We start from the raw sequence: 26,613 nt of genomic DNA, 5'->3' as shown, positions 1-26,613 counted from the left end.
TTCTTTGTTTCTGGTTGGAGCTTTTTTTGCTCTTTATGGTTGTTTTCCATCCTCTGTGTTTGTTGGCTGGCTTTCTCTATTTTGTGTCTTTCATGAAACTTTACTGACTTGTTTTCAGCTGAGTTCCTCCCACAATCTTTTTGCTGTGCGCCGATGAACTGAATTATTAAATGTTAATAACAGATGGAGCTTTTATTGTGTGTGTGTGTGTGTGTGTGTGTGTGTGTGTGTGTGTGTGTGTGTGTGTGTGTGTGTGTGTGTCTGTGTGTGTGTGGGATGTGGCTTTTGGAACATTTTCTTCAGGCCAAATAAAGCTGCCCATGTAAACTCCACATTCCTGACTCTGCGGTGCGTCTGACTTTCTTTATGGAGGGAGGAGGCTATCTATGTGTGTGTGTGTGTGTATCTGTGTGTGTGAGTGTATGTGTGTGTGTCTGTGTCTTTGTGTTTGAGTGTGTGTGAGGTTCACACACTTTGTGCTGACTGCAGTGAAAGCGGAGGGTCAGGGTTAGTTAGACCTCGTCCTCTCTGCAGAATGAACAGCTGGAACGACTCTGAGGATCTGGCAGGGAAACTACACCAGCTACATTCACTACTGCGAGTACTGCAGTACAAACCTGAGGTACTTCATCTGCACACCCACAGACGAACCTGTTGTTCACTTTAAATTTAATCTTTCATGAAGTACTGTCTGATACTTTGATAAAATACACTGCAGTGCTTACAGTACTTATAATGTACTTGTACTCCTGGGTGTAGCAGTTCCTCAGATGCATCCCTTCCTGCACTCTGGAGACTTTTGAGACTGAATCTGTCCTTTAAACAAACCTTTAATCAGTCTGAGGACAAGTCTGCAGCCCATGTGACCTCAGGACAGGCGCTGAAAGAACCACACACAAAAACACTCACAGACTCACACACACTCAGAGGTGAATTACATGCGATGAGAGCCCACACTGGGAGGATGACACTGAGGCAGTGTTATGGTGCGTTATCACGCCGCCCTGCAGGAGCTCTGTGATTATAGAGCAGCCAAAATTACACTCTGACTCTGGTGAACTCCAGAAAACCTGCAGGCAGGTCCAGAGCTTCAGCACACACACACACACACACACACAAGCACACACACTAACACACTACCACACATACACACACACACTGACACACAAACAATTGCAAATTCTTTTTTAAATCAGACCTCCACATAAACGTCTCTAACAGTACTTTTATTTTGAAAACCATGGCTTTAACTTGAAGCAAATGCATTACACAAGTGTAAACTACACCTGCCTTAACTGTACCTGTGTTTTCACCCAACTCCTGTGTGCACTGTGTGGCTCACACTGATTGGCTGATGCTCAGTCTGGTGATATCACAGAGCTGCTGCAGTGTCCTGACAGAAGGTTTTACTGAAACTCCATGTTTTTGTTTCCACATCAGGTGATTTTCACCATCTCTGTTATTGCTGGTACCTGAATAGTCTGCTGGATGGAGATGATGGTGCAGCAAGTGGAGCATAACTGTGCAGGTGAAGGTGAGCCTGAGGCTGAGGACGAGTTGTACTCTCCGTGCTCATCTGTTGATCAACACGTTTTAATTTTTTAATTCTTTTTTTTACATTTAACCTTTTATATCCAGTCTTTAAGTGATGACGTGATGAATCCTGCTTCCCGGCCCAAAGTACTCAGCGTTTAATAAGGCTGTTGTGTATTCAACATGTTTTAATGCTTTGTATCTTGTTCTATTTAATCTCAACAAGCCCCTAAAACAGTCAGTGATCACTGTCGGCCTCTCTTGGTTTTTATTATTATCGCTATTCATTTTAAAGCGCATTTATTAAAACAATCTGATTGAACTACAGCCCAGCCCATGCAGCAGTATATTAATGACTAACCTTGTACTGTTTTCTCAGTTGTTCTCCTGACTGAAGTTTGGTCCGTTTACAGCATCCTGCCATGTGATTGCATTTGTCCCTAACCATCGGGAACCCTCACATTAACTTTTATCGAGTGGAAAAAAGTTAGTGTTCATCCTCCAGCTTCACTGTTTATATTATGCTTTCATAGCTGTGTCGCTAGTGATCATGTAGCACATCATTATATACGGTGTTGGGGAGTAACGGAATACATGTACCGCCGTTACGTATTTAGAATACAAAATATGAGTAACTGTATTCCGTTACAGTTACCGTTTAAAAAGGTGGTATTCAGAATACAGTTACTTTGTTGAAATAAATGGAATACACGGCGGTACTTTCCTGTTTCATATTGTCGCGGGTCAGGACTGTTTGGGTTTGTTTGACAGCTACGTAATGTTGTTCCAGGCGGCAGCGTTACGGTTGCCATGGTTACAGGGTGACGCGCTCTTTCTCTGCGTGTTTCCTGGGTGAGAGAGCGCTTTTTTGTTGTTGTTGTTGTGCTAAGCTAAAAGGCAGAATGCTACAGGCATGGCCCTAAAGAATGTGGCCTCATGGGCAGTGTAGTCCGTGCCGCAGCGAGAATGGACTGCCATACACGTTATGTGTCTGTGAGCGAGGGAGGGAGAGAAAGGAAAAGTCCGAGCTGTCACGGAGCAAAAACGGGAGCTGGAAGCATGTAAATATAATAATAACCACTGCAGCCAAGAAGAGTGCCTGACGAGCCCATTTGTAAGTAAGCTATTAAGACTCAACTGTACACTGTGTTCGTGTTTTCCTCCGGAAAAAATAAGTTCCGTTGGAGCAGCCTTTCAACGCCTCTCTCTGTCTCTGGCAAGCAAAGTTGACCCAGACGACAAAGTGAAGCTAGTTTTCGGCTACCAGCCCGACACGGAACCCACCGTATTAGCCAGAGGTCCCTTTACTACGGTTCGGAGCCGCGGACCTTCAGTATCAGTAATAAATCACAGCAATAGTACATTCACGTAGTTGTAAACAGCATGATAATATATTAAGTAATCCAAAGTATTCAGAATACGTTACTCTCATTGAGTAACGTAACGGAATACGTTACAGAATACATTTTGGGGCATGTATTCAGTATTCTGTAATGGAATACATTTTAAAAGTAACCTTCCCAACACTGATTATATACCTATGTCACTGCTGTTTACTTTCCTGTCTTCATTTATGTCGGAAGTGACAGCAGAGCTGTACGTCTTAATTTCTTTCAGAAATCCCTCAGTCAGAACATGGTATATTATATTTAGATAGAAGCTAGCGAGCTAACTCCCTGCTAACTTCTAACGCTGTTAAATTTCATAAATTCTGTTTTCATGGATGCCTGGATGTTAAATTTAATTGTTACACTTGGTAAAGCAGCAACGCTGATCATTTTATTACAGATGAAAGAATTTAGACACTTTTTAACTCTCAGTGATGCCGCAGTGATCGTGTGACTTGCAGCGGAGTTTGGGCCCAGGGACAGCTAATGACATTAGACTTAAAGACCGGATGAATGTGGCAATATGAATAATAATACTTAAATGTACAGAAATATACAGTTAACAGCTGGTTTAAATAATAATGGATTGCATGCCCTGGGACAGAGGCGAGGCTGCCATATCGCACCATCGGCCCCTCTGGCCATCACCAGTAGGTGGTAGGTGAAGTGTCTTGACCAAGGACACAACGACCGAGAGTGTCCGAGCCGGGGCTCGAACCGGCAACCTTCTGATTACAAGGCGAACTGCCAACTCTTGAGCCATGATTGCCCTAAATAGCAATAATAGTAATAATTATTTGATGTTAAAAAAGTTTATAAGAATCGTTTCATATATTTTTCCATAGCATTACATTTGAATTTAACAGTTCAATCTTTCAAATAACGGACAAATATTTGTGAAATCATGATACATTTGTGAATGTATTTTAACAATCTAAATATGCGTATGTACAGACAAATACATTTTAAAAACAAGAAAATTGTGTTTTATTACAGTACAGTCATTTTATGTTAATCTACATTTGAAATGTGAAATCACAGTCTATGTAAGTTTAATGATATTCTAGAAGAACAGAACAAAACTGTAAAATACACAGTAAAATAAGTTTATATTAGGACTTTTTCTTACAGTGTGTGTCTTGTTACCCTCCTGTTTTCTCCACTCGACCCAGGCTCTAATGTATCCGTCATCCTTTATCAGAGTATCTGCTCCCTGTAGCAGTTTTTGGGTTTGAATTCTTTTGTTCAGACTTTGTCATGGTAGCCCATGACAGGTTTTCTGCCCTCTGTCCTACAGCCCTGGTGGCTGTGAAATGACCTCTGAGCTGCTCAGACGGTCTGTCTCGGCCTTCAAGGTCACTTCAGCTCTAATTTGCATAACATGGTTTGTTGGCTTCCCGCAGCTGTAGAGGACCTGGAAAGAAAAACCCCAAACATGCAGCACACTACGAAACATCCAGCTGTGCAAGACGAGCAGAAACACCACAGCGGGAAAACTCTGACAAGAAGTTTGAGTTTTCCAGCAGGAGAGGGACTCGAGTTCACAGCCACAGGTGAAATATTTTCCAGGCCACAAATGCAAGTTGACGTACATTAAACTCACCACGATCTTAAAGAAACCTTTCATTCAACAACACCTGTGAGCATATTTAGGGTCAAACATCTGCATCCACAAACACACGGCAGGAAATGTGTGCAGCCTTTCTTTATGACAGTATAACTCACTCTAAATCAGTATGAATTAAACTGCATCAGATTCAATGTAAGCTGTTTACAGTGTTCTTATTTGAACATGTTTAGCTTCAGTGAAGTTATTCTGTATTATTATATGGAGGATGCAGAGGGCGGGGCAGATTTAGCAAGTTCAGAACAAATATTAAAATGCAAACAGTCATGCAGAAACTAACCGTCAGAAAATCCGAAGAAGCTGTCTTCCTCTGTTTTTTGGGTTTGTTTCTTTTTTCATTTTTATGGGAGCTCTCAGGATTTTATTTTTAATACATAAATAAACTGAACTCAGAGCTGCTTTGAATTTAGGGACTGGTTCTTATACAGTGCTTTTCTCCTCTGAGCACTCAAAGCGCTTTACACAACTTTGGCCTCTTTCACACATTCAGACTCTGGTGGATGCATTGCGAGCAGCTTAGGGGTTTTGGTCTTGTCCGAGGATATATGTCATGCAGACTGGAGCAGATGGGGATGGAAACTGAATCTTCTGTTTAATGTTTGAAGTTTTTGACTTCAGCTCTTTTATCCTTGTGTTGTTTCCTGTGATGTGCACTCTGTCTACTCTGGCTCCCTGAGGTCACTTTTGCTGTAAATCTAATAAAAAAAAATGATCTTTGTGTTATGTTTGCCTGTTTTTAGGTCCTCTAAATCACTGTGGGCAGTTGTGCTGTACAGACTGTGCACACATGTAGCTGTGTTAAAAATACTCTGTATACTCTGCTGACTGAAGCTCCTTGTTGCTGTAACAATAAAATGATCAGAAGCTAAATGCTTCAGTATGAAAAGCAGTGATGGATGCTCCAACAACATCATATTCTGTGTTTTTGTTCCTCCTGCAAGTCACTTACGACGTTTGGAGGGGAAATAAAAACTCCCCTTTGGTGTCTTAAAGCTATAGTAATGAGCCTGGTTGGAAAAATGAGACAAGAGCACATTCAGATGTTTGTGTTTAATGCTGGGACTAAAATAAATACTTGAGTAACTACCTGAAAATGCTGCTGAAGTACAGTAATCAGGTAAGTGTACTTCGCTTTCACCTCTGACTGCTTTACTGTAAATGTGGAAACATATTGTTTCATAAGGTTTAGTTTTTTGGATCATGAACTTAGGTGTTGCCGGGTTTTCCTGATCATCCACAAACACTTCTTCCTGCTCAGAAAAGTGTTGCAGACCTGCAGCAGAGTACACGCTCATCCTGTGCTTGGCTTTGGTGCCTTTTTCGTTTTCCTCTTGGCCTGGTGCGTCCTGGCTCTCGTGTGCTCTGGTTTGGCTCTGGGTTTGGGTTTGGGTGGGTCTGACTGTGTGGTTTAACAGGCTCGGTAGTTAGTGCCGGGCTGGGCCTGGGGCTGCTCTGGCTCTCAAGGCAAAGTCCAGAATAATGACTGGATCCAAGTGGCCAGGCTGCAGGACTGACTGCTGACTCAGAGAGGCTGGCAGAGCAATTCAGTGATGTTATCCATGAAATTATCCATGAAAGGAACACAGCTGGGATACATAAACACTACCAGATTCAGTTTAAAGGAGACATATTTACACATTATTCTTCAGGGCTCCACTGCAGACTTTTTTTTAACTCAAGGAGGGCTAAAAGCTCAGTTTATCCAGATTCTTCAGGTAAAAAAACATAAGTAATGCTGAGAAAACAAGTTGGCTCAGGCAAGAAGAGACTAATGCACAGAGAGAGGATATGAACCTTGCATATTGTGACTGCGGAGCTTTTTATTAACCAGCAGTCAGACGTTAATCAGTGCTGTGAAGTCCAAAGTCCGTCCTATGTTTGTAAAGCAGGTGCAGAGAAAGCACTGAGAGCCCCGTGACCACACTTTACCAGGAATCAAACCCACATCCTCCTCAGGATGCCTCAACCCTGCAGGGCATTAATGCCTGGACACCATCCAGGGAAAACTTCCCTCGTCTCCTGTGTGGCTTCTATAATAAATACAGGAATTTTCTCACTGCTGGCTTCGATCCAGAGTCAGCAGCTTTTAGCACTTTCAGAGCTTTCTGTGGTTATTCAGAGGATTTTTCTGAATGAACACAGCAGAGTTATTCAGTTAGGACAGGAAAAATCAAACGTCTGTCTCTCAGTACAGTGCTGACCACACTGTCTCAGCTGACAGGACAGTGGCCATATCACACTTTTAGTGCCTTCACTGAGAAACTAACACATGCTGTGCTGTGGGTCAGTAAAGCTCTGGTTAGAGATGCTCTTCTTCATTGGTCCACATGTTTAACCTAAATCCTTCTGAAGTGAACTAAAGCTGTGGACAACATGCAAGCGGACTTTATGTCCAAAACATCTCTGTGTTGCTCTGAAAAGACACAACCTTAAGGCAGACTGAAGCTGCAAGGTTGTATGGTTTCCATGGGCCGGGAATGCAACACAACAGAAAATACCGCACAACAACAGCAGGGGGCGACTCCTCTGGTTTGACTGTGTAGAAGTCTGTGAGTAAATGATCCTGCTTGTCAGCTGATGTCTGAGCTCAGTAAATGTTTAAAATTACAGTAATTTTAAACATTTAAATCTATTCGTTTGTTATTTTGGCGTATTTGACCATGAAGGAGGTTACTGTCAGGAGAAAAGCTGTGAAACTTATAAAAACAGTTTAAAGACCAAAATTTCTGGCACATTCACATTTTTGAAAGCCATACATTGGGCTGGACTGAATTCTTTGGCGGGCCAATTCTGGCCACAGGCCTTATGTTTGCAGCTAAAAGCATGCACGGTTAGCCAATCTGTCTGCAGTCAAGTCCATCCCACATGAAGCACATGTCCGTCCTTTATATACAGTCTGTGGAGAGTACTGAGAGGTGGAGGAGACACCGTTTCTAACATACAAGGACAGGAATCAGTGAGTGGGACTACAAACAGTGGCTATAGCACCTGGAAAGCACCTGATATCAGCACCTGTGCTGGCTCCTGCAAATGAACCAAAGATAAGAGAAGATAAAAACAACAAAAGGAAATACTCGAGTAGTTTTCCATCTTTGGAGGCAGGCCTGCAGCCCTCAGAGAGGAAAGAATAGATCATTTAAAATACATCTAATATATGCTAACGGTAATATAAGTCTTTATCTTAACTTTGGGTTGGAAACTTTCTGGTAAAATGCTTATAGCCACACTAGAAAAGGAGTACTTTCACAAAGTAGTTTTTATTAACGGCTCTTTATCTAAAAAGATGTGAGTGCATTGTTATGGTGAATACTCTGATTTATGAGCTGTTCCCAAATGTTTATGGCAGTGGAGCGTCCATCCTGCCCACTCCTCTAATGACTCTGACCTTACTTTGTGTGACTGGATGGACTCACAATACTGCCTCTGTCCCCCCCCACACACACAGTCAGAGTCATTGTTCACAGCCTGACACTCTCAAACACACATTATACCAATCTGCCAATGAATTCACAATGGAAACCATCTGTGTGAGTGTGTATAGTGTAGGTGTTTATCAGTGTTATGGGGACAGTCAGTTTGCAGTGACTTTGTGGGGACTCTGCTGTTTTCTGGGGACAAAAAGTAAAGCTCCTATCCAGCAGATAATAAAATCAAAAAGTGAATCCTTGGATCAACTTTAAGGTAATTTAGGCTTCCAGGAGAGGATTTAAATCAGTGTAAAGCGCTCTGAAGTGACTGAAGCTTGGCTGTGTGAGAGCTTATGGTGATGTAACTGAGGCAAGACTAAACAGCCTGTTTAGGTACACTTACCTGATTACTGTACTTCACCAAGACTAATTATGGAATAACTTGCCCTTGCACATTAGAGAGGCCCCTGTTAGAACACGTCTTAAAACTAGTGCTGTCAGTGTTAATCTTGTTAAAATGACGTTAACGCCATAACCGCATTAACGCGGCAAATCTCCGTCAGCGAGTTAGCGCGGATCGCCCTGTGTTTGGGGTTGCACAGTGCTAACGTGTTAACGGGCTAACAGCGCTAACACTTTGACGGTGTGTAGGCCCATGCACGGGGCGATCCACGCTAACTCGCTAACGGAGATTTGCCACGTTAATGTGGTTATGGCGTTAACGTCATTTTAACAACATTAACGCTGACAGCACTACTTAAAACCCATTTTTATTCTTTGGCTTTTGACCGCAGTGAGACTTAGTTTCTCTTTAAATTAAATTATTTGAATGAATATGAATTTATTATTATTATTTTTATTTGGCTTTTATTTATATCTTATGAAATTGTGATTATTTAGTTCTAATGTACAGCATTTTGTGTCATCTGTGGTTGTTTTTAAAGTGCTTTATAAATAAAGATGATGATGATGATGATGATCTGACACTTTAGTAAAAGCATGTCCCCACACTGAAGTCAAAACTGAAGCCACAAAACTTTGCAGAATTTCCAGAAACATGTAAAACTGTACAGCCCAATCACAACAACACTGACATATCAGTCTTTCAGATGAAGTCTCATAATCCAATGACATAAAGGTTTTGTTTTCTTTCTGAGTGTCTAAGAGGGGGCAAAAAGTGTTTGCCCTGGGCCACTTAGAAGATTAGTCTGGCTATGTTTAAACCAAACTTAAACCCAGCTATAAACACACCCAGTAACCCCATGTCCCATGCTGGAAGTTACAAGTTTGGGGACCTTTCTGTCCCCACATAGCGGCCGTATACACGCGTCCCCACAGCACCGGTAAAACCAGCCCTGCCACAGTGCGCTGGGGTGGGGGGGTGGGGGTGCAAGAAACGCCCCCTGTGGGCGGGCCTTTCCGCTGACCGTGCACCGACAAACACCGTGAGGGACTGTGCTCTGCACGCGCGGCTCTCTGGGCGAAAAGGAGTTTGGATCACTCCGCCGGGGCTTTAACGTGAACTAGAGCCCCAGACGGAGTAGCGGGCAGGCTGCTGTTGGTGCCCAGTCCCGGGACTAACTAACGCTGATTCCTCCACTACCGTGGAGCTCCACAGGTACTCTGATCTGAGGTTTACCGGGATCTGTGTGTCTGTAAGTACTGCGAAAAACAGAAGTACTACTGCTCTGAGGAGGGCGGGGGTTCACTATTCTGAGGTCAGCTCAGATATGTTTGCACCCGCAGGGCTCTGAAGCTTCACAAGCTTCACCTGCTCACAGATGTACTTTCTCTCTGACACACATACAGGACCAGATGCTCCGACCAGGGGTTTACTGTGTGTGTGTGTGTGTGTGTGTGTGTGTGTGTGTGTGTGTGTGTGTGTGTCAGGCTTTATTACATGAAGAAAAACGAACAGTTTAATGTAAAATGATTAGTTTGAAAGCAGAAGGCTGACACTAGAGTTGTGATGGTGTAGGTGGTGTAGGTGGTGTGGATCAGTGTAAAGCAGAAGCCACACACTTTTTCTTGTGCTGAGAGCGGAGCAGAGACTGATGCTGACGCTGAATTGCAGTACTCTGACTCACAGTAAACAGGACTCGAAGTATTTGAGTATCTGCTGTTAGCGTCCTGTGTTAGACACTACAGGGACCCTCACAGGTTGGGCTTTGCTGCAGTGTGAGGACCAAAAGCTTATTAGGCATAGGTGTTCCTAAAATGTTGTCTGTGTTAGTGGGTCAGTGACAGCTGCAGGCTGTGTGAGTCCTCCTCTGTGCCAGCACACACACACACACACACACACACACACACACACACAATCATCATCGTCATCATTGTCATCATCACCAGCGAGGTCAGAACAGAACACCTGAGCCTGTGAAGGTGTAGTTGGAGCTTGTTACAGTTTCCTGTTCGTGTTTGTCAGCTGTGAGTCTGTAAATAGGTTCACAGTGATCTCATCACTACCATCATCATCGTCAGTCTGCTTTAATCACGCTGATGAAACTTGCGAGCAGTAGGCGTGACTTCAGGTGTCTGATGGGGTTTGAAGCATGTTTTGGCGTTTGTGTCAGAGACTGAAGCACACTGCTTTGTGACTGGCTGTTTGCTCGCTCTCCTGCTTACCCGAGCGTGTCGCTTTGGCCAAGGTCAGATTGTTTCACCCTCACAGAAAAGTGGACTATTGAAGTGAAAGACTCTGGGTGGGTTTCTCTGAGGTCATAGCGTTACCGTGACACCAGGAAGACTCCTTAGTTATGTTAGGTCATTGCAGGAAGCCAAAATAGTTTTTCAAATTAAAACTGGATTCATTGCACAGGACACAAGCCACACAGGGTGGTTCTGCATCGTGCCAGTAGCTAAAAGCTCCAAATGGTTCCATCCATCCTCAGATCCCTGCAGGAGAACCGCAGCTTCCTCTCATGTGAGCAGCTGGAAGCTTCCAGACACACACGCCGTATTTTTATTATAGCATGAAGAATATTTCTGAACTAGAGTAATCCTAATAATCATGAATAAACACGAGCTCAGGCACTGATTCAAGCTTTAAGGTTTTTTACCTCCGACCACATTAAAATGATCATTCTGTCTGTGAGTCTGTGATGGTGTGGATGGTGATGCAGGTGGTGTAGGTGTCTGTGAGTCAGTTCCTTCTGTAAACACTCATAAATAAGCATATGTGATGTTAACACTGTAAGGATGGAGTGGAGAGGGTTAGGGTGGTGTTTAAGCTGAAGCTATGGGTCTGGTGGGGTTGGGGTGAAGCTGTGGCTCAGGGTGGTGATTGAGGTGAAGCTGTAGATCAGGGTGGTGTTGGGGTGAAGCTGTTTTGGGAGTGGATGTGTCAGATGGACAGGTGTACACAGTCTGCTGCAGGTAAGGTTTCATTCAGAGGGTCTGCTCTGACTGATGTTAGTGACGTGGAGGCAGCTTCCAAAATGACTGCTAATGAAAGCATCAGGCTGGTTTAAGAAACCACCTTCATCATCCATCAGCACTGTCCCAACTGAGCTGACCCATCACACCCGAGTTCACATCACACTTGGGTTGAGGAAAAAGTCATCGTCCGGGCTCAGAAATGAGGAGAGGAAGTCGTAGAGATTTATCTGGATCCAGTTTTCATTTAAGGATTTTTTAGTTAAAGAAAATAAAGAAAGGACCAAAACTGAAGAGAGCTGCACCACAGATATTACAAACAATATACAATAATCAATAAAAATTAACAATAATCAGAGTTCAGTGATACTTTGGAAGGAGCTGAGGCTCATACAGGACCACATCTCAGCTCTGAAACTCAGAGAGGATGGGCCGTGAGGTCCTCAGTGACAGGATGCTTCACTGTTTGACTCCCACTGCGAAAATGGAGGTGTGTGTGTGTGTTGTATGAATGGTGTCTTCACACGGGGGGTCTCATCCCAGTTGGTTGGGGCTGAAACAAATGAGCCTGGAGGTGTCTTGTAGGTGTAATGGAGGTGTCCTGTCAGATCCTGCTCGTTTTGGTCAGTCAGGAGGAGTTACGGAAGCGTCGTGGAAGAGTCATGGAGGCGTCACACAGGAGTCATGGAGGAGTTGTGGTGGCAGCCTGTCAGATGCTGCTTGTCTTGGTCAGTCAGGAGGAGCTGTTCATTCCTGCTGCTTCAGCTCCTTCAGTCTCGTCTACTCACCCCAGGCATGAATGTCAGAGTCATCCTTTGAACTGTTCTTTCTCCAGTGGAATAGCTGTGCAGTTTGCATCTTTAACCACTTTAAAGAACAAGTGTGGATTTTCTCGGATCCACACAGGTACATACGCTATATCGCCAAAAGTATTCAGTCACCCATCCAGATCATTGGTGTTCCATCACTTTCATGCCCACAAAATCAAACACCTAGGCAGCAGACTGCTTCTACAAAGATCTTGAAAGAATGGGTCGCTCTCTGGAGCTCAGTGAACTCCACCGTGGTACTGTGATAGGATGTTACCTTTGCAACAAGTCTAGTTTCCTCTACTAAATATTCCACAGTCAGCTGTTAGTGGGATTATAACAGAGTGGAAGTGATTTGGAACGGCAGCAGGTCAGCCACTGAGTGGTCGGCCACGTAAACTCACAGAGCAGGGTCAGTGGATGCTGAGGATCAAAGTGCACAGAGGAACTTTCTGTTGAGTTAGTCGCTACAGACCTCCAAACTGTTTGGAACAGGGAATAGTTTGTGGATGCAGCTTCCTGTTTCAATATGACTGCACATCAGTGCACAAAGCCATAAAGACATGGATGAGCGAGTTTCCTGTGGAAGAACTTGACTGGCCTGCACAGAGTCCTGACCTCAACCCGACAGAACAGCTTTGGGATATATTAGAGGAGACACTGACAGCTAGGCCTTCTCTTCCAACATCGGTCCCTGACCTGACAATGTGCCTTTGGAAGAATGGTCAGAAATTCCCATAAACACTCCTAAACCTGTGGAAAGCCTTCGCAGAAGAGCTGTTATAGCTGCAAAGGGTAGCTGAGATTTATATTAAACCCTATGGATAGATGGATGTCACTCAAGCTTGTGTGTGTGAAGTGAATGCTTTTGGCAGTGTGTCTGTTCAGACTCACTGATATTTGGTTAAATATCTCTTAGCAGCTGCACATCGACCAAACTCTTCTGGTATCCATCAAACGCTCTGGCTGATATCAGACCGCTCTCCTTGTCAGAATTAGTGAAGTTAATTTAACTTCACCAATGGTTTGGTTGGTTTCCTGGCACAGACCCGGATTTCAAACAAAGTTCCTAAATGTTGCACAGCGTTGAGGTTGGAGCTTTATAGAAACTTTATAGAACGTTTATTCATGACCACGATCATTGTATGCAGTTTGTGCTGCTGGAGTCACCTCAGAGAGGTCAAAGTTCATCAGCACCCTTAGCCAAAACAAGAATGATGCTGTGGTGCATGTGAGTGTGAGCTTCACTCATCCTCTTTTCATGTTTCATCACAACTCATTTGTTTTATTGACTTCCTGTTTTCATTTTACGATCGTACATTTAAACAAACTAAATGATAATAATGATAAAAAGTGTATTAAGTTTAAGTTGAAGCACTGTTTTCTGTATTTTTAAACTTTTATAAGGTAGAAAAAAGCTTTTAAAACTGGAACAAACCCTCCCTTGGGCAGCGTTTTGCACATTTCGGATTCTTCTGCTCACCAAGCAGTCAGATCATCCAGTACGCAGCATTTTAATTTCACACTGACAGATAACTGAAGCAGGCAGATTTCCATCCTCGGTGACCTGCACTAGTCAGACCCTCAGAGAAAGCAGGAAGTCTGACATTGTTGTGTGTTTGTTGTCGCTGCAGTGTGTTCGGAGCACGTCGCTGTGTTGGGACGCGATGTCCTGCCCTTGCCGCCTCCTGCTGGTTCTGCTAATTCTGCTGGTTCACGACCCTCCGGCTCAGTCCAGGCCAGCCACAGAGGACACGCACACAGGTGAGGAGCATCTGAGGTCTGAGGGTGGACACCATGACTGAAAGATGTATCTAAAGTCACTTTTCAGACACCTCCTGCAGTTTAACCTGAGATTGCTTCATTTAAACTAGAATTAAAGCCGTGTTTAATGTCCCAAACTCAGACACGTCAGTGTAACTGACACCAGATCCAGCATGGAACAAGACGATGTAGCCTCCTGATGGAGGCGTGAAGCAGTTAGAGCCATTCATACATGTAAACACTCAGGCTGAGCTCTGAGCTGTGACAGCCCTGCTGTAAGACCCTGGTGTTTACGGAAGATATTACTAAACTAACCAATCCAAACTCCTAAAATTCATTTGAAGATTTGTCAGAGAAGTGCATCTCTCTCCTTGGAGACTCTGAAGCAGGCGTATATTTGTTATTTATGCATTTTATTCATTTATGAAACCAAACTGAAACCTGTGCCAGTGAATTTCTGCAGTGAAGTAAAGCGGGGTGTCGTCGGCGTGGCTGCAGCTTCGGATGCTGTTAAATGTGGGAGTTATGATAAACACATAAACACTTTTCTGAAAAACTGAAATGAAAACGAAATGCGATAAACTCACAAATATTCTCTTAACAGAGAATCTGAGACACAATAACTTGTTTCTTTTAATTGGCTTTTTTACTGTCACTGTCACTGGCTTTTATTACTATTTTTACCCTGGAGCAGAGAGCTGTGGTTATCTGAATAACCACAGTTCATGGTTAAAGCCTGGTGCTCAGCGTGGTGCTGTGATGATAAATCGGGTTCCTGGCAGCGCCGGTACGTCAGCCTCTTTTTAAGTGCTGCAGCGCTTGTTTGGGCCTCGCCCTCCTTTGTTTGAGGCTCGTTCACATCTGATCTCGACTGTGGTCGCGGTGTTTCTGTCTCCACGTTATATAAAAGCTCATAAAAGTTTCCAATGAGAGAAGTTCTGTAACAGAAAAGTGACTTTTCAAGGTTCAGTTGTTTGTGGCTGCGAGGCATCTGAAAGCGTTTAGAGTGATTTTTCCTGGTTAGAGCGAGGACAGCGCTCAGACTGCTCCTGTGAGAACACATGAAGCACTGTGCAGCACAGACACAACAAACACGCTTGCTTCGGGTGGTGTGTGTGTGTGTGTGTGTGTGTGTGTGTGTGTGTGTGTGTGTGTGGTGGGTGTGTGTGTGTGTGTGTGGGTGGGTATGTGTGTGTGTGTGGGTGGGTATGTGTGTGTGTGGGTGGGTATGTGCCGGTCCAACCATCTGGACTCCAGCTGAGTGTTTGAATCTGTAGTTTCTTGTTTTCCTCAGCTCAGGTTGAAGCCACGCCTCCTTGTGGCAGATGCAGTAACAGAAAACGATCCTGAGCTGGTTTCTCGTAAACGGCATCTCTCGAGCCCGGCCCTGTCTCACTGTTCTTCTCTGATGTGTTTACCAGGAGCTGTACTTTCAGAGCCACAGAGTCCCTCCTTCACACGCTCCTACAGAGCCTCTTACACCGTTAGTCTACAGCAGAAGGCCTTCCAGGCTCCTGATGCTGGTTTGGTTTTCTGTTTGTGATCGTTGGTCTGGGAATATGAAACAGCTGAGAATATTTCTTTGAAGGGTTTAAGATGAAACTGTACTGCTCACTTCCTGCTCCAGGTTTCATTCTCAGACTCTCCCAGAGCTGCTCTGCATGATTCACAGTTCATAATAATCCTTCTTTATCTGACCCCGGGCCTCGGTCCTCTGTCTGAAACCAGCTGCTATAGGTTTGTCTTCTTGAAGACCGACCTCCCAATCTGGAACGAAAGTCTTCTAAAGCTGTTGGCCTGTTTACAGTTAGCAGTTTATTTCAGCCACATGTTAAATTTGCACATTTCACAACCTGATGTTTCCCATCAGGTCTTACAGATTCATTTTGGCATTACACTTCTTCTGGTATGAGCTTTTCCACAGAATCAAAGCATCAAGAGGGGCACCTCAGTGTCAACCATATATCTGATTTGTGTAACATACTGAGATATTTAAAATTAGAGTGCTTTTATATAGTATATAGTTTCTGTTCTAACTGTCTTGGAGCGTTGTGACATCACTGCCTCTTGGATTACGAAAGTGTTTTGATTCCGATTCATCTCTAAAAAGGGCCGGATGTTAGTTTATTCCTCTGAATGTGGAGTCAGATCGTCTGATGTCCTCTGAGATGCTCTCAGTAATCTTCCTGCGATACACATCATGTGTGCTCATTGAGGTTAATGGAGAGCTGTAAAAGCTGCACGCTTTAAACTTACTGCCTTTTATTTTGAAGCAGAGGCAGTGAAATCCTCCGAAGACGAAGAAGATGATGAGTCTTCGTCAGAGGAAAACAAGCTGTCCGACGAGCTGTCGACGAGCAGCGAGAAGCTGCAGCAGCGTAAGCTTCAAACTGCTCTCTCTCTCAGACAGGTGTTTGTAATCAGGATGCTTACGTCGCTGTGTCTCCTCGTTAGCGCTGGAGCCACAGTGGGTGACGCCAGACAAGATGGAGAAGCTCCTTCACGCCGTTCCTGCCAGCACGACGGTGAGGTTTCGATGCCAAGCAATGGGAAACCCGCTTCCCTCCCTGCGCTGGTACAAGAACGGGAACGAGCTGAGGAAGGACCAACGAATCGGAGGCTACAAGGTGAGTTTGTGACATCAGAGGAAGCTTCAGAGTTAGTTTTCCTTTTCATCCTTTTCGTTTACCTGTGTTCTGTCCTTCAGATCAGAGACCACATGTGGACTCTAATAATGGAGTCAGTGGTTCCTTCTGATAAAGGGAACTACACCTGTGTGGTGGAGAATGAATATGGAAGCCTGCGACACACTTACCAGCTGGACGTAGTCGGTAAGAGTGATGGTGAACATTTCAGGCACAGCCGAAGCTCTGTGAAACCCCATATTCCTCCAAACTGAACAAAATCACAGCAAATCATCATTCTTCTCCTCTTATTTTACCTCTGTCTTTATCTCCATCCCACCTGTTTCAGAGCGCTCTCCTCACAGGCCCATCCTGCAGGCCGGGCTGCCGGCCAACCAGACGGCAGTGGTTGGCAGCAACGTGGAGTTTGTGTGCCGCGTGTTCAGCGACCCACAGCCTCACATCAAGTGGTTCAAACACATCGTCATCAACGGCAGCAAAGTGAGCCCGGATGGACTGCCCTACGCTCGTGTTCTCAAAGTATGGAAAGCAGATATAAGTTTAGTCAAACTTGTTCCCTTTACACCCCGATCACGCCTCAGGGGATACCTGCGTGCTGCTGGATAGCAGCGCTTTACATCAACATGAATAATCCCAGGAGTGCCGCTCCCTTTGTTTCTCTTAGAGTGCCAACGTGAATACCACGGACAGAGAGATGGAGGTGCTGAATCTGAGGAATGTAACTCTGGAAGACTCTGGAGAGTACACCTGCATGGCCGCAAACTCCATTGGGGTGTCGCACCACTCTGCGTGGCTCACTGTGGTCAATGGTACGTGAAGGTTTGCAGGTTTGCCACGCACAGAAACGAGCTCAAATGTCTGTTAATGTTCCCGATGTGATCTCTCCTCAGACCCTCCGCCCTCCCCACTGACCTCGCAGGCGTACCTGGAGATCTTCATCTACTGCCTTGGGTTTTTCATCATCGTCGTCCTCACCGCCACGGCAGTCATCTGCAGGCTCTGCTGTGCCCCGAAGAAAAGTGACTTCAGCAACCAGCTGGTCGTGCAGAAATTAGCCAAGAGCATGCCTCTAAGGAGACAGGTGAGAAGACAGGTGAGGAGACAGATGAGGCGCCCTCGCTCTCTCCTTTTTAAGATGTGCTCTCAAACGTTCACCCTAAACCAGATAACTCATTAGCTGGAGAAGAAATGGCGTATCACAAATTTAGAAGATCATCATTTAGCCTGGAGAAATAGTTTGCTGCTCTGTAAAGCTAGAACATCTTACTATTCATCATTGATTGAAGAAAATAAGAACAACCCCAGGTTTCTCTTCATCACTGTAGCCAGGCTGACAAAAAGTCAGAGCTCTGTTGAGCCAACCATCCCTTTAACGTTATCTAGTAATGACTTCACAAACGTCTTACACAAAATTACTCATAATCATTTCACATTTCACATTATGTACAGCTATTTTCACTACCATTGATATTCATTTAGTATTTTTCTCCAGTTGATCTTTCTGAGTTAACTTCAGTAATTACTACCTCCAAACCATCAACGTGTCTTTTAGACTCCATTCCATTCTTGCTCTGGATGGCATTACCTTGGCAAATTAAAACTGTAATTCATTATTATCAGGATGCCCTAAAAACTCCCTGAAAAGACTTCAGTTGATCCAAAATGCTGCAGCAAGAGTACTGACAGGAAAGAGAGAGCATATTTCTCCTATATTTTCTTCTCTTAATTGGCTCCCTGTTAAATCCAGAATTCAGAATCCTGCTCCTCACATACAAGGTCTTGAATCAGGCCCCATCTTATCTTAATGACCTTATAATACCGTATCACACCATTAGAGCATTTCACTCTCAGACTTGTTGTTCCCAGAGTATTTAAAAGTAGAATGGGAGGCAGAGCCTTCAGTTTTCAGGCCCCTCTTCTGTGGAACCAGCTTCCAGTTTGAATTCAGGAGACAGACACTATCTCTACTTTTAAGATTAGCTTTAAAACTAGTGCTGTCAGCAGATCGCCCCATGTGTGGAGCTGCATGGTGCTAATGCGTTAACGAGCTAACTGCGCTAATGCATTGACGCCGTGCAGCCCCACGCATGGGGAAATCCGCGCTAACTCGCTAACGGAGATTTGCTGCGTTAATGCGGTTATGGCGTTAACGTCGTTCTAACGAGATTAACGCTGACAGCACTACTTAAAACTTTCCTTTTTAATAAAGCATATAGTTAGGGCTGGATCAGGTGACCGTGAATCCTCCCTTAGTTCTGCTGCAATAGGTGTAGGCTGCTGGGGGATTCCCATGATGCACTGAGTGTTTCTTCTTCACATCTCTGCATTGAATCATTAGTTATCATTCATCTTTGGCTCTCTTCTACAGCATGTCTTTGTCCCGTCTTCCTCCCCAACTGTCTGCCCCTCCCTTAACTTGGTTCTGCTGGAGGTTTCTTCCTGTTAAAAGGACGTTTTTCCTTCCCATTGTTGCCAAGCGCTTGCTCATAGGGGGTCATATGGTTGTTTTTTCTTCTGTTTCCTTTGTATTATTGTAAAGTCTTTACTTTACAATATAAAGTGCCCTCAGGTTACTGTTGTTGTGATTTGGTGCTGTATAAATAAAATAGAACGGAATTCTGCGTCCACAGGTGTCAGTCGAGTCGTCGTCCTCGCTGCAGTCAGGGATGTGTTTGATGCGTCAGTCTCGTCTCTCCAGCGCAGCCACCACCGTCCTGTTGGGCGCCTCGCAGTACGAACTTCCCTACGACCCTGCGTGGGAGCTGCCTCGTGACCGGTAACCATGCCTTTTCTGCCCCTCCCAATCTGCACCTGAGATTGCTGCAGCAATTGACATCAGGGCAAAGACTGTACTGTTATTTCTTCATCTGTTACATTCTAATGTAACCTGCCTGTCTCTGTGACCTTTGACCTATCACTGACACGACCAAACAACCAGTTTACAGACTGAGTTGGAGAGCTCGCTTTCACTGAGCTGCACAGCATGTTTCTGAAATTACGTCAGCCTCGTCTTCTCGGTCTGTCCTTGAGGTTTAAATATAATGAAAGAGAGCGTGAGTTCAGCGTGCTCCTGTATCTGCTGACCGTTTGTTTGTCATCCTCAGGCTGACTCTGGGGAAGCCTCTGGGCGAAGGCTGCTTTGGTCAGGTGGTTCTGGCCGAGGCCATCGGGATCGACAAAAACAAACCGACACGGGTCACCAAAGTCGCCGTGAAGATGCTCAAAGGTGAGAGAACTTGCAGGCAGCAGTTTAGGGTGAAAGATGCCCCCTGCAGGTGCCTCTTTGCAACCCACCTCCACCCTAGCCTCTCCATTCCAGCTTGTGTGTGTGCCCATAATAAAATTACTGCAAATTACTTTAGAAGGAAATAAAGTTCTGACTATCGTGGTTCTCAGTGAAGTCTCAGCAGAGCTCCAAATATAAATGTGGAAACGTGTGCAAGTGTGAGCTGCAGGGGGCATGACATTGAGGTTGTCGCTGAAAGATTACGTGTTGTTGCTGCGTGCAGCTGATGCCACGGAGAAGGATCTGTCTGACCTCATCTCTGAAATGGAAATGATGAAGATGATCGGCAAACACAAGAACATCATTAACCTGGTGGGCGCCTGCACGCAGGACGGTGAGCGCCGCCGCGTCTGAGGTCTTTAAATTCCTGCCGTGTGACTATTTGATATTAACGCGTTTCTTTCATTCTTCCCGGGTCGCCGTGACCCGGAGCAGGTCCTCTCTACGTGGTGGTGGAGTACGCTGCGCAGGGTAATCTGAGGGAGTATCTGCGAGCTCGCCGCCCAGTCGGGGCAGAGTACTGGAGCGGCTCCAGGCAGGCGTCGCTGGGCAGCCTGGAGGTCAGGGAGCTGGTGTCGGCAGCGTACCAGGTGGCCCGAGGGATGGCATACCTCGCATCAAAGAAGGTCAGAGAAACTTTTCATCATCAGGGTGCAGACTCTGCTCATTTTCATGCTTGAATGATCTTGTGAACTCTGTGGGCATTGGTTTTCTTTTGCCAGTAAACACAGAGCATCTGATGAGAAACCTGACACACGCAGTGCAGAAATATACTCACAGCTACTTCATTAGGTACACCCATCTCCATACTTTTATTCCTGGACTCTGCTGCTCAGAAGAATCATTTTTCAGTTTAATTCCATTTCATTTAAGTAGCACCAAGCACAGTAACAGGTGCCTCAAGGTGTTTTATATTGTGAGATAAAAACCCTACAATTTTAACTGATCATCATTTTTTTGTCTTGTGCTGGGTCTTCGTGCAGACTTACTAAAAATATGGAGCTGGATGAACTGAAGGGGTCTCCAGCCTCTATTCTTTAAGAATAAAAGGGGGAGGGGGGGTAGCTGTGTTGTGAGTGCGTTGGGTTGTCGGTTGAATTCTCTGTGTCATGATGTAAAGGCTGACCCTCCCCTGTGCTTCAGTGCATTCACAGAGACTTGGCGGCCCGGAACGTTCTAGTCACTGAAGACAGCGTAATGAAGATCGCCGACTTTGGTCTGGCTCGAGACATCCACCACATCGACTACTACAAGAAGACCACCAATGTAAGTCAGACAGACTTTTATTTTGGCGGGGTGAAAGCCAAAGGTGATAGGGTGCTGATCTTTGGGTTTGAATGTTTCCGCAGGGTCGGTTGCCAGTGAAGTGGATGGCGCCGGAAGCTTTGTTTGACCGAATCTACACACACCAGAGCGACGTGTGAGTCCTCTGAAGCCTACCGAGCACTTGAACCAAGACTTCCTCTTCCTGTGATTTCACAGCATTTTACAGATTCCTGTTTTTTGAGCTCATCACATCATGTTTAATGTGTGTTTTTAAAATAATTTTTTAAAGTCTTCACTGGTAGGGAGAAGCAGTCTCAGCAGAGATGCCTAGACCTCGCTCTGTCTTCCTCCTCCTCCCCAGTAGTGCTATGTGATACAAAGTAAATACAGGGATAATATTACTGATACCGATATATTTAACTTATAGAGGCAGCTGATGTCGGGGAGCCCGGTGCGTACTGATTTATGACAAACCATCATCAGTTTGCAAATTCTGAACAGATTTTAAAGATCATTAAATCACTGTGACTTTTACTTTCAAAATAAGAAGTTAACACAGAAAAACAGACCTTCCGGCTTTTAATTTGAAACTGAGCTGAATGTAGAGGTGTCTATCTCAGCGTCTGTAGTTTAACTGTGCTGCAGGCTGGAAACAAAGCAGACAGTCCGCACAGACGTGTTTCGTAGCTCATGTTTGGGGTGTATGTATATAATTATTTAAAACATGATTTAACACACTTCAGTGAGCTGAAAATATGCAGTCTGCTACGGTAACAGCTACAGTATCTCACAAAAGTGAGTACATCCCTCAAATTTGTGTAAATATTTTATTGTATCTTTTCATGGGACAACATTCAAGATATGACACTTTGATACAATGTAAAGTAGTCAGTGTACAGCTTGTATAATGGTGTAAATTTGCTTTAATCTCAAAATAACTCAACACACAGCCATTAATGTCTAAACCGCTAGTAACAAAAGTGAGTACACCCCTAGGTGAAAATGTCCAAACTGGGGCCAAAGTGTCAATATGCAGGGATTTTTCTGCACATTATTTGATAACTGTCTTATCACTGCCTTAACTCTGTTGGTCATGGAGTTCACTAGAGCTTCACAGGGTGCCACTAGAATCCTCTTCCCCTCCTCCATGATGACATCATGGAGGTGGTGGATGTTAGAGACCTTGTGCTCCTCCACCTTCCATTTGAGGATGCCCCACAAATGCTCAATAGGGTTTAAGTCTGGAGACATGCTTGGCCAGTCAAGCACCTTTACCCTCAGTTTATTTAGCAAGGCACTTGTCTTTTTGGAAGTGTGTTTGGGGTTGTTGTCATGTTGGAATACTGTCCTGTGGTCCAGTTTCTGAAGGGAGGGGATCGTGCTCTGCTTTAGTATGTTACATGTTGCCATTCATGGTTCCCTCAATTAACTGTAGCTCCTCAGTGCCAGCAGCACTCATGCAGCCCCAAACAATGTCATCCCACCAACATGCTTGACTGTAGGCAAGACACACTTGTCTTTGTACTCCTCACCTGGTTGCCGCCACACATCCCTGACACCATTGGAACCAAATAAGTTTATCTTGGTCTTATCAGACCACAGGTAATCCATGTTCTTAGTCTGCTTGTCTTCAGCAAAGTGTTTGCAAACCTTCTTGTACATTATCTTTAGAAGAAGCTTCCTTCTGGGACGACAGCCATTTGATGCAGTCTGAGCACTGACAGACTGACCCTCCACGGCTTCAACCTCTGCAGCAATGCTGTCAGCACTCATACATCTATTTTTAAAAGACAACCTCTGAATATGACGCTGAGCACGTGCACTCAACTTCTTTGTTCGACCATGGCGAGGTTTGTTCTGAGTGGAACGTGTCCTGTTAAGGCCACCTGCTTGGCCACCGTGCTGTAGCTCAGTTTCAGGGTGCCTAGGCCATCTTAATGTAGAGTAACAATCCTTTTTTCAGATCCTCAGAGAATTCTTTGGCCTGATGTGCCATGTTAGACTTCCAGTGACCAGTATGAGAGAGTATGAAAGCAATAACATCAAATTCAAGACACCTTCTTCCGATTTGCACCTGAGACCTTGTAACACTAACAAGTCACATGACACCAGGGAGGGAAAATGGCAAATTGGGCACAATTTAGACATTTTCATTTAGGGCTGTACTCACTTTTATTGCCGGTGGTTTAGGCAATAATGGCTGTATGTTGAGTTATTTTGAGGGAACAGCAAATTTACACTGTTGTACAAGCTGCACACTGACTACTTTACATTGTATCAAAGTGTCATATCTCCTATGAAAAGATACAGTAAAATATTTACACAAAAATGTGAGGGGTGTACTCACTTTTGTGATTAGACCTGAAACTCATCGTGAGGAGGCGTCCTGTTCAGATGCTGAACCTGCCTCCTTTTTATGTGGAGGAGCAAATCTGCTCTGAGCTCCTCCTGAACTCCTGTCTCTGAGGACCCTCTGGAAGCTCATTCCCACGCTCGTGCTCATGGGTGAGGGCAGGAACGTAGAACGAGCTGTAAATCTGCAGCTTCACCCTCAAAGCTCGACACAAATGTCTGTCAATCACCCGCTCCGCTTTCCTCCGACTCGTGAAACTCATCCCAGCCTGGAGTGGACCTCCACCCTGTTCCTACTCCACCCCAGCAGAAGGTGACATTAAAGCAGCAAGTAGCTGTTTGGCAGCTCCGATCTATGGAGTGTGAAATTAGACACTGGTGCTAAAGATCATGGGTTGATGTTTATATGTTTGATGGTTCAGATGTCGTCTTCAGCTGAAGCAGAGAGAAATAGTTAGCTATTTACTATTTTAATTATTAATAAATGAGGATTTGTATGGGTTATTTTCATGTGACAGTTGGAAGCAAATTAAAGAGCTGCTCGTTTACCTCTGTGTTCACAGCTGGTCCTTCGGGGTGCTACTGTGGGAGATCTTCACCCTCGGGGGGTCTCCGTACCCCGGCGTCCCTGTCGAGGAGCTCTTCAAGCTGCTGAAGGAGGGACACCGCATGGAGAAGCCATCGGCGTGCCCTCAGGAGCTGTGAGTACATCATCACATCAAACGCTTCAGTCTGACACTTAAGCAGAGGAGTCAGTCATTCCTGGAAAACTCAACAGAAGAGGCAGCTTTATTAAATGCCAATATCTGAAAACATGAGACCTGGAGGATGAGCCCACTTTAAAAATCCAACATTTATGACATTTTTGCTCTAAATTCACTTGAAACTAGTCAAACAAGTATCTCCAGACATCTGCAGCTAACAAACCTTCAGCCAAATCTGAAGGTCGCTTGTGTAGTCGCACGTGACTGCATGTAAATAAGGAAACACATAGTCAGAGACACAGCTGCAAACATTTGTGATCAAAAGAAGATATTGTGTGGTTGTTTTGGTATTTTGTTCGTTGATGTGATGATCCGACCTGCGCAGTAAAGCGTGTGTTGCGTGCTCTCAGGTATCTGATGATGCGGGACTGCTGGCACGCCGTCCCGTCCCGCAGGCCGACCTTTCAGCAGCTGGTCGAGGATTTGGATCGAACTGTCTCCATCATGGCCAACCAGGTGACTTGTCGTTTCTTTGTTACAGAGTAAAACCTGCAAATATCCTCCACTTCAGCTGTTTCTCTTCAGTTGGTCCATCTCGTTCCTCTTTAAACATTTAACTGATGGGTGGAGCACTCGCTAACCATCAGGAAGTGAAATTTATACCACAGTCTCTGTTGGTTTTCTCTCAACTTAGTTGCAGTTAATAAGTTGGCTAACGCAGAGCTGTGTGACTGCATCAGTGCTGAAGCCTCTGCTGGACGTCAGAGGAACTGCAGCTTTGCTTTGACCTTTCAAAAACGTGGGGTCATGATTGTAGTCATTTATTTGAAGAGGCGTGGGTCTCTTGGCAAGAAGAGGTTGATGTGACGTTGAGCAAAGAAAAGTTAGAAGCGAGTTTTGGCGTCATGTGACAGAGCTAAAGTCTCCAGAGCTTCCACTTCCTGTTCTAATGTATGATTCTGCCTCGGCAGGACTACCTGGACCTGGCCGTCCCTCTGATCCAGTACACTCCAGTCCAGTACTCCCCGGTCAGCACCTCCTCCTCAGCTTACTCCTCTATCTCCACATAATCCTCCCGGGAGCCATTCTCCTTCCTGAATCATCTTCCTCCCATTTCCTGCACAGCAGCGGTGGCGGTGGCCCTGGGATGAGCTGCTTGGCTGCAGCCTGATGTGAAGAACAGCTGGACTGAGCCGAGCTCAGGAAATAGCACGGACTGACGAGACGTCCTCAGTGTGGATATTGTACATAAAGTTTGTCTCATCTGAGAAACGGGACATGAAAGGGTGAAGGTGGGAGCGAGAGTCTGAATCAAGCAAAGTGTATAAATTTGTAAAACTCAAATCTCCCTGATGCTCCTGAATGCCTCGTTTATGGATTTTCTTTCTTGGATCTGTAAAATAACTGATTAACATATTAAAATATCAGAGTTTTTAATGCTTTGTGGGTTAAATGTGAGTTATTCTTTAGAATAACTTCATGAGCAGCTGTTTGTTTCCTCAGAAAGTGAAATGATGAGTCTAAGGAAGCCCGGACATTAGAAAATGTCTCTGATGATTGATTTTTTTTTTTCTAGTCTTTGTTTTCGTCATAATAACTAAGGTCATCTTTAGTTTGAGCTGTAATAACTTTGATCACATCATCCTGGTGCAGACGAGAGGACGGGTGATCGGTTGCAAGTACGTTCATAAATGGTTTCTTATAAAGCTCTGTCTAAATTTGAATGATATTGGGTTTGAAATGGTGTGGCGCAGAAGGACGGGCTCAGAAGTGGAGGCCCCATTGATGAGGAGAGTCTTCATCATGGCTCACACAAACATGGCGTTTCGCTCCCGCAGAGAGGAAACATGATGGTGTTTTCAGGTGCTTGTCTGTCTGCTTCAGACAAGTTATCTGTAATTCATAAACAGTTATTGCAATCTTCTTGCACTTCCTCTGGCGTCCAGCAGAGGCAGCACTGAGTCGTTTCCATACACTCCCAGGTTAAACCTTTACAGTACAAATAAACAGGTTTACACATTTACACTTTTGCGATACACAAACTGCTTGGTCTCTGTTGATCATTTATAGATAATTTCCTCTTCATAAGAACTGGGTGGGGGGATTGCATTGTTAGGGGCGTGGCCTTTTTGACTGATGGGTGGATGGTGACACAGCCGGCTGTAGCTGCTAGTTGTCTGCTAACTTCACCTGAACTGGACCGTTTTTTGTGCTGTTGGAGCATTTTTAATTACATCATCTGACCAATTATATGGCTGCTGTGAGGTTACTGTACTAACAGACTGTCCAAGAAGGCAGAACTCCAGGTTTGCTGAGTAACATCTGAGGATTTTGATTGGATGTCACACTGATTAGCAGGTATTTATGTGTGTGATACACCTGTACAGTCTGTGGATTCAGTTTGTGTATGAAGATGAAAAGAGGTAGTGAACTTATGAAAGTGATCATTTTGTTTGA

The 26,613-nt window shown here is 44.7% G+C and overlaps 1 protein-coding gene and 1 long non-coding RNA gene across 5 annotated transcripts; both read left to right on the top strand.

The window, feature by feature from the left end:
• The first annotated feature begins 317 nt into the window (after positions 1-317).
• Positions 318-5,430, top strand: LOC120441256. 2 transcript variants are annotated; one of them, XR_005613928.1, is made up of 4 exons: positions 318-622; positions 1,441-1,534; positions 4,325-4,474; positions 5,039-5,430. It is a non-coding gene; the product is annotated as an uncharacterized LOC120441256 (long non-coding RNA). The 2 variants fall into 2 exon arrangements; XR_005613927.1 differs by having other exon boundaries at positions 4,325-5,430.
• Positions 5,431-9,394: 3,964 nt separating this feature from the next.
• LOC116321739 (fibroblast growth factor receptor 1-A-like) lies at positions 9,395-25,593 on the top strand. 3 transcript variants are annotated; one of them, XM_031741661.2, is made up of 17 exons: positions 9,395-9,610; positions 13,774-13,903; positions 16,177-16,281; positions 16,358-16,530; positions 16,611-16,734; positions 16,877-17,067; positions 17,213-17,357; positions 17,439-17,641; positions 19,179-19,324; positions 19,653-19,774; positions 20,058-20,168; positions 20,270-20,460; positions 20,978-21,100; positions 21,184-21,254; positions 24,016-24,153; positions 24,567-24,672; positions 25,128-25,593. In XM_031741661.2, exons 2-17 carry the CDS (start codon positions 13,807-13,809, stop codon positions 25,224-25,226), a joined length of 2,145 nt encoding a protein of 714 aa, XP_031597521.1. In that variant the 5' UTR covers positions 9,395-9,610; positions 13,774-13,806; the 3' UTR covers positions 25,227-25,593. The 3 variants fall into 3 exon arrangements, with proteins under 3 accessions (XP_031597521.1, XP_031597530.1, XP_031597538.1); XM_031741670.2 differs by having other exon boundaries at positions 9,395-9,573; positions 25,128-25,263; XM_031741678.2 differs by having other exon boundaries at positions 17,439-17,629; positions 25,128-25,263.
• The last annotated feature ends 1,020 nt before the right edge of the window (positions 25,594-26,613 follow it).

This window comes from Oreochromis aureus, linkage group 7, assembly GCF_013358895.1.
Source record: "Oreochromis aureus strain Israel breed Guangdong linkage group 7, ZZ_aureus, whole genome shotgun sequence".
In the NCBI taxonomy this organism is placed as follows: Eukaryota; Metazoa; Chordata; class Actinopteri; order Cichliformes; family Cichlidae; genus Oreochromis; species Oreochromis aureus.
Note: the sequence above shows the minus strand (reverse complement) of the source record. Positions and strands in the feature narration are given on the sequence as shown.